The 11,012-nt window shown below is 41.0% G+C and overlaps 1 protein-coding gene across 1 annotated transcript; it reads right to left on the bottom strand.

The window, feature by feature from the left end:
- Nucleotides 1-529: 529 nt before the first annotated feature.
- On the bottom strand, nt 530-1,345 carry LOC309548299 (olfactory receptor 6N1-like; the record flags this gene model as incomplete). Its single annotated transcript, XM_082248238.1, has 1 exon — nt 530-1,345. One exon carries the CDS (start codon nt 1,343-1,345, stop codon nt 530-532), a length of 816 nt encoding a protein of 271 aa, XP_082104364.1.
- Between the last annotated feature and the right edge of the window lie 9,667 nt (nt 1,346-11,012).

The raw sequence follows: 11,012 nt of genomic DNA, 5'->3' as shown, positions 1-11,012 counted from the left end.
AGGGAGTTATGGGGGGGAGGGGGGATTAGGGTATTAAAGGGATAAAGTATAAAAATCTTACAACTATTGAGTGTTGTATATCTCTTAAGTATATATATATTTTTTTAATTTTCCTTTCTTTTGGAATTTTTCTTCTTTGCTTTCTTTTCCTCTTTTTTTTATGTGAGATATATGTAAATTTTATGTGCAAACAAAATAAAAAAATTTAAATGGAAAAAAAAAAGAATTAGAGAGGGAGGGGCTGTAAGCCTTAGCTTGTTTAAAAGTATAGTTATCCTTTATCTGGAGAAGTGCTTCTGAAGGGACCATATGGTAATCAACAATTCACCAGCAAGCTTACCACCCAAACCTTTTTACTATGCAGAAATTGTTTGTGATTAAATATGGTGCTAGCTGCACAGCTGCATAAAACAATCAACCAATTACATTAATTGCATTGCTTGTATTGGGCTACATACTGAATGACTACATGAAACAGAATAAAGCAATGGACAAAATATTACAAAGGTGGTAAATCTGCTACTAAAAGTTATTTTGAATTCCCTAAGATCTTCTGAAGATTGCCTGCAATTCTTATTCTGAGAGCCTTGGTCCTTATGCCGTAGATCAGAGGGTTAACAGTAATAGACGTACTCATACCACTCATTGAGATAACAACATGGGCAACAGTTGAGAGAGAAATGCTGCTTAATCTGTACCGAAAGGCAATAAACATAGTTCCAACCATAAAAATTAAATAGGCAGTTACATGAGTCACCAATGTTTGGGTGGCTTTCTGCGAAGCTTCCCCAGGAAGTCTGAGACAGATGACAATCGTTCTTACATAACAATAAATGATTACAAGCATTGAGCTAATAGTGATGGACAAGGTCCATGTTACTCCATAAATATTATTAACTGTGATATCGTCACAAGAAAGTCGTAGAAGGGACATGGTCTCACAGTAGACATTGTTGATATTTACCGCACAAAAAGTCAGCCTTGCTGTTAACAATACAACCGCACATACTCCAATAAGAACAAGGACCCAAATGGCAAGTAGTAACTTTTGACTGGTCACGTTTGTCATCAGAGAAGAGTACCTTAGAGGGTGACCTACTGCCAAATATCGATCATAAGCTATAGCAGTAAAAATAAACATTTCAGCAGCTGCATGAGTTTGGATGCAGAAGGCCTGAAATAGACACCCGGAGAGAGAAATAGTTGAATTTTTAGACAATAAGTCAATCAGCAGCTTAGGGAGGTAAGCCGAACTCCCAAACATCACGTTTAGGACCAAGCCACATATAAAGATATACATCGGTTCATGCAAACTTTCCTCTGTCCAGGTTACATAAACAATCATTGCACTCACAAAGAAAGAAGTTGAATATACTGTAAAAGCAAATAAAGTATAAAAGTATCTAAATGATTCCATCTCAACAAGCCCCAATAGGACAAAATTGGTGTAGGTTGTTGATATGTTCTCCATGGATAGGCTTTATTTCTTGCACACACAGTAGGCTAATCAGAACATTTCAATCTGGATAATATTAAATAAATGGGGAAAAAAACATTGTACTCTATGGATACTTTATAAGTAGTTCCTGCTACATTGCTTTCCTCTTGAATTCTATATTTTATAAAATCAGCCAGTGAAGCTTTTATAGCCTTCAGAAAGTTTTGCTTTGAAATAATTTGGCACATTTGTAGCAACTGCAACAAAGCCTTCCAGTGGGACCATTAGCTGTCATAGTTGGTATCCTAATTACTGTCAGAAATATAATTAGCCATACCCATGTAAATCTGAACTCAGCGAAAAAAAAAAATTAATAAATAACACAGTTCTATTTGTATTTCCCTAAAAAAAATATATGTATTTTTAAATTCAATCATTGTATGAATTTGTATAAAAGAACTCCACTAGCACCAAGTCCCAAACTATGAACATTTGGTCCACACACTATTTCAAGTCCAAATACACTGCTGGTTACACAATATACTGCTCCCTGAAGTCCCTCCACTGCATATATTGTATGAAAGAGTAATGCCCCATTCACACGTTCCAATAATCGTACGATAAAACTCGCTTTCGACCTGATCGCACGATAATCTGATTGTTAGTATACAGCTTTTGATAGCCGATCACGACAGTTCGTCCAACAAAATCCGATGGGACAAACAGGAAAACTTCTGTTGTACGATAGCCCCGCGAACGACAATCGTTTCATCAGTACACTATGCGTCCGCTAAAAATTGATCGACAAAGACCGCGCATGATCAGAAACAATAAAATAGCACGGAAAAAGCCTGGCTGCCATTGTTTTTGTTTTGCACCATCTGATACGTAGCTAAGCAACCAGGAAGCTTTTCAGGAATCGTACGACAAAAATCATATGGTTTGTACGCATTGTTGAATTAGATGTTAATATCATGCAACAAAATGCGAACGATAAGTCATCCCATTATCTGAACGTGTGTACGGGGCTTAAGATATGACTTCCCGTATTCTACGTGGTTTTAATAAAAAAGGAAATCTGCAATGCTTGAACAGTGCCAGTGTATGTTTAGGGATCCCAGTGTTCTCTTGGATTGACCATCCAACCACCTTGGCTCCTACAGTGGGTATAGAAAAGAATAACCTCCCTTTAAAATAATCACATGTTGTTTCTTTGTAGCCTGAAATGAAGACAGGCACATTTTGTTTTATCCAGCTGTATTTGACATACAAGTGAAAGATATAACACCAACATGTCAGAGAAAAAAATAAATAAAAAACAGAATCACTGAGTTGGAAAAAGGATCACCCCTTTGTGTCAGTATTTTGTTGAACCACCTTTTGCTTTAATTACATCCTTTAGTCTGTTGGGATATGTCTCTACTAACTTTGCACATGCAAGGAAATTTGCCTTTCAACCACTGTGTAGTAATTGTTGCTTTATGCTTTGGGTCATTGTCATGTTGGAAGGTAAACCTTCTTCCCATATACAACTTTCCAGCAGAAGGCAGCAAAGTTTCCTCAAGAATTTGGCGGTATTTTGCCCCATCCATTTTTACTTCTCTCCTGACAAGTGCTCAAGTCCCTGCTGCAGAAAAACACCCCCCATACCAGGATATTAGAACCTCCGTGCTTTACTGTAGGAATGAGGTTATTTGGATGGTGAGCTTTATTGGACTTCTGTCAGACAGATCGTTTGGTGTTGATAGCAAATGATTCAATTTTGGTCTCCTCTGACCATACCACCTTCTTCCATGTGAAATCTTCAGGCTACGTTTTGGCAAAGCTCAGTTGTTACTGCATGTGGCCTTTCTGAGGAGGGTTTTTTTTCTTGCAATCCTCCCGTACAAAAGCCACGTTTGTGGAGAATTGGTGATATTGTTGTCACATGCACACAATGATCACTCTTTGTCATAAATTCCTGCAACTGCTTCAGATTTGCTGTAGGCCTCTTGATAGCCTCTCTGATCAGTTTCCTCCTGGCTCTTTCTCCTAGTTTGGAGCGATGTCCTGATCCAGGACATGTTGTTGCAGACGGAAAGGAGTGATTGCCAGCCCAGAAGACTGTTTGTAAGCTGGGAGACAGGAACCACTCAGGAGCTGCTGACACCTAGAGTGGCAAAAGTATGGAGGGTGCCCAAAGTACCGATGGGGCCGGGACCAGTGGTACAAACCCACACCACTGTCTGTCAGACCAGGGAGACCTGTGTTTCAGAGGTGCAGTGCACGCAACTTGTGCAGGCTGAGCACTGGCCGCAAGATGCAACAGTCGCAACAACCCACAGTCCAGCTCTTAAAGAGGCAGAGAGGGATCAATGGGCCCAGAAGTTTGGTGCTTCCAGTGCGTCCAGTGAGGAGGAAGCCGGGCCATTGATATAGGGTCACCCATTTTCCAACATCGGTGTAGGTCCATGGAAGAGGGAATCGATGATTGGAAGTCTAAAGTGGAGATGGAGTGGGACTGGGGAACTGAGGAGAGAAGAAGCCCTACGAGTTCCAGTTTCCTCAGTAAAGAGACTGAGGCAGTCATCATCCAAATGCAGTGTTCAAGGAATCTGCAAGGACTATGCCACAAGAGTCACAGATCTATCCCCACCTCGCAACTACGCTCAAGTTCAAAACAACGCTCATGCCAGCCTCATCAAAAGAGTGGAGACCCTATATACCCCACCTGGGAGAGGAGACAGGCAGAAACTTCCCAGGTTCTCCCCCTTTCAACACCTTGTACAGAAGAAGGTGGCCCTGGAATATGGATATGACTATCCGTACGCTCCTTGGGAGATAATGTAGGAGATTGAGGAAAAGAGAGGGGCTTGGTGTGAACAAGCCGTTTGGGACTTTCTCTATGTCCCAAAACCATACAGAAACTAGTCCAAGCCTCAACTATGGGACACCTTCAAATCTGTCAAGGCAAATTGGAATCTGGGGGCGGTCCATCTATATTGACCGAATAGAAGTCAACCGTCCAGATGGAAAAGGCCAAGCCTGGGCCATCAGCATCCAAAATCCTGAGGGAAAGATCATCCGCATACCGCATTGTGATCATTACTACAGAGGTGTGTGAAGTTCTTGTCCCTGTTAGGAAAATTGAGTTAATAAAGGGGCTAGTTAGCCTGAAGAGTGTAAAATATTGATTGGAGAGAGAGAGAGTTACAAAGGGGCCAGTGTGCCCTTAAGAGTCCTGTTGACATAAAATTTAGGGTGGAGGTCCTATTCCTGAATCCCCTTCCCTTCTATCCTTGCAAAAGAAGATGGGATTAAGTGAAACTGCTACAGTTTTTCCACCTGGGAAAAGGATGTCTGCCACAAAGAACGTCTCCTGTTAAAGCCAGGGGTTTTCCTGTTTAAAGGACTTTTGTGAAGATCTTCTTGGTCTTTGGACCCCTTTTTTTGTAAGAAGTGTTGAGAAAGGACACTTTGCGAAGATACTATGTTTAAGGTGGAGTTCCGGGCACAGAAAACATTTTTCATTGAACATACCCCCGTGACAGTCAGGGCTAGTACATTCCACAATGGCTAGCCTCTGATCTGTCCCGGTTCGCACTTACCTGCAAGATGAAATACTCACTTATAAAACTTCTTCCACAGCGTTGCCATCTCTCTTGTGGGCAGCTGAAGCCGGCGCGGTCCTCTTCTGCGTCTTCTTCCGTGTCCTCTTCTCCCAGAATGCGCCTGCACCGGCCCCTCTCGTCACTTCCGGTGCGGCGCCGCATTCCTCCACAGCTTCTGGGCATGCCCAGAAGCTGTTTAGCAGGGGAATGCGGCGTCGCCCCGGAAGTGACGAGCGGGGCCGGTGCCGTCGCATTGATTCCTGGGAGCGATGACGTTCAGCTCCCAGGAATCATCGCAAGACAGGAAGTGACGGCAGAGCCGCGGCGCTGAGGGAGGAAGTACAGGTCCATAAATATTGTTACATCAACACAATTCTAATCTTTTTGGCTCTATACACCACCACATGGATTTGAAATGAAACAAACAAAATGCGCTTTAACTGCAGACTTTCAGCTTTAATTTGAGGGTATTTACATCCAAATCAGGTGAACGGTGTAGGAATTACAACAGTTTGTATATGTGCCTCCCACTTTTTAAGGGACCAAAAGTAATGGGACAGATTAACAATCATAAATCAAACCTTCACTTTTTAATACTTGGTTGCAAATCCTTTGCAGTCAATTACAGCCTGAAGTCTGGAACGCATAGACATCACCAGACGCTGGGTTTCATCCCTGGTGATGCTCTGCCAGGCCTCTACTGCAACTGTCTTCAGTTGTTCTGCTTGTTCTTGGGGCATTTTCCTTTCAGTTTTGTCTTCAGCAAGTGAAATGCATGCTCAATCGCATTCAGGTCAGGTGATTAACTTGGCCATTGCATAACATTCCACTTCTTTCCCTTAAAAAACTCTTTGGCTGCTTTTGCAGTATGCTTCGGATCATTGTTCATCTGCATTGTGAAGGGCCATCCAATGATTTCTGAAGCATTTGGCTGAATATGAGCAGATAATATTGCCCAAAACACTTCAGAATTCATCCTGCTGCTTTTGTCAGCAGTCACATCATCAATAAATACAAGAGAACCAGCTCCATTGGCAGCCATACATGCCCACGCCATGACACTACCACCACCATGCTTCACTGATGAGGTGGTATGCTTTGGATCATGAGCAGTTCCTTTCCTTCTCCATACTCTTCTCTTCCCATTACTCTGGTACAAGTTGATCTTGGTCTCATCTGTCCATAGGATGTTGTTCCAGAACTGTAAAGGCTTTTTTAGATGTTGTTTCTTCAGTCATCCACCACAGTTGTTTTCTGTGGTCTTCCGGGTCTTTTGGTGTTGCTGAGCTCACCGGTGCGTTCTTTCTTTTTAAGGATGTTCCAAACAGTTGATTTGGCCACACCTAATGTTTTTGCTATCTCTCTGATGCAAATAGCGCACTTGAAATTAACTCTGGACCTTTTATCTGCTTCTTGTAAATAGGATAATGAGGGAATAACACACACCTGGCCATATCCAGCAAGAGACAGCCCATATCCAGCAAGAGACAGACCATATCCTGCAAGAGACAGATCATATCCTGCAAGAGACATCCCAAATATCTAGTACGAGTCAGCCCCATATTCTGCAAGAGACAGCCCATATCCTGAAAGAGACAGCCCCATATCCTGCAAGAGACATCCCAAATTTCTAGTACGAGTCAGCCCCATATCCTGCAAGAGACATTCCATATCCTGCAATAGACATTCCATATCCTGCAAGAGGCCGCTTCATATCCTGCAAGACCGCTTCATATCCTGCAAGAGACATCTCATATACAGCAAGAGACAGCCCTTATCCAGCAAGAGACAGCCCATTTCCAGCAAGAGACAGCACGTGTCCAGCAAGAGACAGCCGTATCCAGCAAGAGACATCTCTTATCCAGCAAGAGGCAGCCCATATCCAGCATTAGACAGCCCATATCCTGCAAGAGACATCCCATATCCTGAAAGAGACAGCCCATATCTAGCAAGAGACAGCCCATATCCTGCAAGATATATTCCATATCCAGCAAGAGACAGACCACATCCTGCAAAGAGACATCCAGGCAGCCCCCATATGGAAGTAGCATTAATAGACAGTCCCCGTCCAGCAACACTCAAATAATTAACTTACCAAAGAAGCAATGTCTCCACAAGAAAGTAGGCTAGCACATCGTACTGCAGCTCTTCCTGACAGCTGCGACTGGTGCCAAAAAGGAGCAGGCAATCTGGTCGGCAGAGAGATGATATCATTCCGCCTTCCACTCTGTAAGGGCTGCAGCTGGCGCTACAGAAGCTGTGTCGATTTTATGCAGCCGCTAGCTTACTCCGCGGCCAGCGACCTAGTAAAATAAACTATATTAAAAAAAAGTTATCCCTCGTTGCCTTTGTCAGAGGTGCCAGGATGCCATTCCAAAGCGTTCCGCCATAAAAAAATCTCTAAATATTATTACTATTATTATTATTTATAAATACCAGATATTTTTTATGATTTTTGTATTTTAACCACTTTCCGCCAGGAGGACGTCTATGGACGTCACCTGGTTTCAGTGGTTATACTGGAATGATGCCTGCACCTGCAGGCATCATTCAGGTATGTAACTCTTAAGCCGGTAATTCCGAGTAAGCCACTCGATCACTTCTGTGGGTGGTGAAAGAGGGTCCCACCCGCCTCCCGCGGCTGGGGCCCGGGAGCGATGCAGCCGGTGGCAATGGCTGCTGTGAACAAAGAGAGAGGAACTGACATTGTTCCTCTCTCTCTGTAACCCAGGAAATGGGGAGCAACGGGTATCACCACGGGCCAGGAAAGCACCCAATCAGACTAATCTGTGAATGATCAGCTGCATGAGAGGCTAGAGGAAAGATTTGGGGTCTCTCTATAAAGAGGACCTGTCACGGCCCATGCTGTCATAAGGGATGTTGATTATCCCTTGTGACAGAAATAAAGTTCATCCAAAAAAAAAAAGTGTAAAAAAAAAAAATAAAACATAAAAAAAAAATGTAAGCGCACCTGTCCCACCGTGCTTACGCGCAAATGCGAACACATAGGTTATTACCGCAAGCATATGTAAATGGTGATCACACCACACATGTGAGGTATTGTCATGAATGTCAGAGTGACAGCAATAATTCAAGCACCGGACCTCCTTTGCAACTCTAAACTGGTAACCTGTAAAGGCGTTTAAAGCGTCGGCTATGGAGAATTTTAGGCACCAAAGTTTTCCGCCATTACACAGGCAGACGCAATTTTAAAGCATTACATATTAGGTATTTATTTACTTGGCGTAAAATTATATATATATATATACACTATATATATACATATACACTATATATATATATATATATATATATATATATATATATATATACTGTATATATATATTACATAGTTACATAGTAGTTGAGGTCGAATAAAGACGATAGTCCATCCAGTTCAACCTGTGTAGGTGTGTGTGGACGTAATTATTTCACACTCCCCTGAATGTTTTGATCCTTTATTGGGTGTATTTGTGTTTGTCATTACTTTTATAATTTGGATATTGTTTGTAATAAATATATTTTCAATTAGATTTATTTTTTGGTTATATATTGTATTTTGTGGGGGATGCTGGGCAAGAAATGGCCCTGGCTTGTTAATGTAGGCCTTTCTACACAGGTGATTTTCTTCCTGCAAACATGTGGTTACATTTCTAATTGCTAAACACAATCTTCACATAATGAAATCCTAAAAGGTGTCCCTTCTAATTCTTCTCAAATTAATTTTTTAGGGAGAACACAAACCAAATACCAACACACAACCAATTCCAGCCCCCACCACTCTGAATCAATTGTGTGTTGTATTTGGTTTGTAGTTTCTAGGGGGAAAAATAAAACACGCAAACTAGTTTCTTTCGTAACAAAAATATTTAAAAATAAAAATACAAAGAGTAAAAAAATTACAAATGGACACAGTCCCTAACAAAGGGCTCCTCAGGAGAAGGATCAACCCCGCCAGCCACTCCAAGTATTGTATTCTGGCACTGCACCACTTGAGTGCCTTGAGTGCAATGGGCAGTGTGATGTCCTTGACCCCTGGGGAGAAAGAGACAAGATAATTACCTTGAGGCAAAATGCTGAAACCAAGGATTGAGAAAACCAAGACATCAAAAACCAGGCACTGGAGTATATTTGCCCTGTTTTCTCTACATTCTTGCTCAAACATGATAGATTGCTGGTCTACATAATTACACTCAAATGCTTAATCCACAAACATGTTTGGGGCAGGTGTAAGGTGAATTCCTTTGCCAACAGAAGACATTTTGAACTTCAACCTCTATGGATATATTTACAGTATGTTGGGAATGCTGTCCAATTCGATCCACACAGGATCAGATCTTCCTATTGGCCTGATTATTCGAGTAATCAGATGTGTTGGAAGGGAGGAGGCCCAGCTGAGGTGTGGTCTTTCATCTCTTAGCATTGAAGCCTGAAGATGGTAGAGATCACAGTGGAGGAAGCACTTTGTGCGGGATAACAGGTAAATCCTAGATGCTCCAGCTTTAAGGGGCCATAAGCCTAGAAAAAAATCTTGCAGGGGAAAGTGTTCTAAAGGTTCAACAAGATGAATTTTGATTTCAGTAGTAAGAATATATATAGGATTTTGTAGTGGGACTTTTAAGGTGCGGACATATCAATAAATGATGGAGAAAAAATCATTTTGATAAAATAATTTTTACAAATTTTATTCAAAACATATAACAAACAGTGTTTTTTTCATAAAAACCATATAAAAAGAGAAAATGAATAACTATTTAGTGCCTGCTCAACATGTTTCGCCATCTATCAATAGCTTCTTCAGGAGACTGACGAGCATCTTTAATAAGTTATTTTTCTGTATATGATAAAGAGATAATACATCAATTTCATATTTATACATACATTTTACAATTTATATTCGACATTAATCGATAAGAACTACATCAAGTAACATACCTCTATATGAGACTAAATTTGTGCCTGATTTGGAATGAGCCAAGATGGAAGAGCCTCTTAATCATGGAACCCAAGGATATGGTCCCCCATTATGCATCTGATGCATCATAGAGTGGGGAGGAGCCAAGCCAATTGTTTTTTAGAAGTTTGACATAATAAATCTAAATAAACATTAGAGTTTTAAAGATTATGAGTACTATATTTTATATATATCTATGCCTAATAAAGATTGAATAAACCCATTATTATCTCCCCAATCTTTACCTGTTTATGATGAAAATATAGCCTCCAACCTGATTGGAAGAATACAGGGGGGCTCAATATATGTATTCTTTGCTTTAAAGCTTTCATATATGTTTAATAAGACTGAAAGAAAAGGGAAAACAATTTCCTCTCATTCTCAGTTAAATTCCATATTATAACTCTTTCTTTAAGATATCACATTTGAATATTGCAGATATTTACCTGTGAAGTGTAAGGAAAGATAAAGATTTTTGAGAAAAAAATCTCTAGGTATCCAATCAAATAACAACAGAAGTTGTTATTGACCTGCAGAAATATAAATAGGCATAGCATTTTAAGAAAGCTTTTCTAATAACTCCATTGAATCAGATTCTATTGGTAAAACAATGTAGATGATACGTGTAGCAATCCTCCCGTCCATGGACCAGTCACAATCTGACTGACCATGTGTGTGCTGGCATTTATATACCCCCTCCACTCCGGAGGCGTCTGAGGTCACCTCCTGAGTGAGAGCAAGTACTTCCGCCCCCTAGAACCCACCTATCGCAATAAACGCAGCGCTATTGGATTGCGGCGTCATGTGACCAACCGGAAACCAGAAGTATGTCACATATTCACCCGGAGACAATCTCCGGGATCACATACGCCATTTTAGTTTTGGGAAACATTATTAATTTGCCCTAAGCAAATGAATATTTGGATATTTGGAACTTACTTTTAGCTGTGTATTCTCCCTAACAATGCTCCTATTTAACAATCCAGAGCCGATATAGGCATATCAAAATAATAACAGCCATGCATTAAAT

The sequence above is a fragment of the Pelophylax lessonae genome, assembly GCF_965119305.1.
Source record: "Pelophylax lessonae genome assembly, chromosome: 2".
Lineage (NCBI taxonomy): Eukaryota > Metazoa > Chordata > Amphibia > Anura > Ranidae > Pelophylax > Pelophylax lessonae.
The sequence above is the reverse complement of the archived record's forward strand: the minus strand, read 5'-3'. Positions and strand labels throughout refer to the sequence as shown.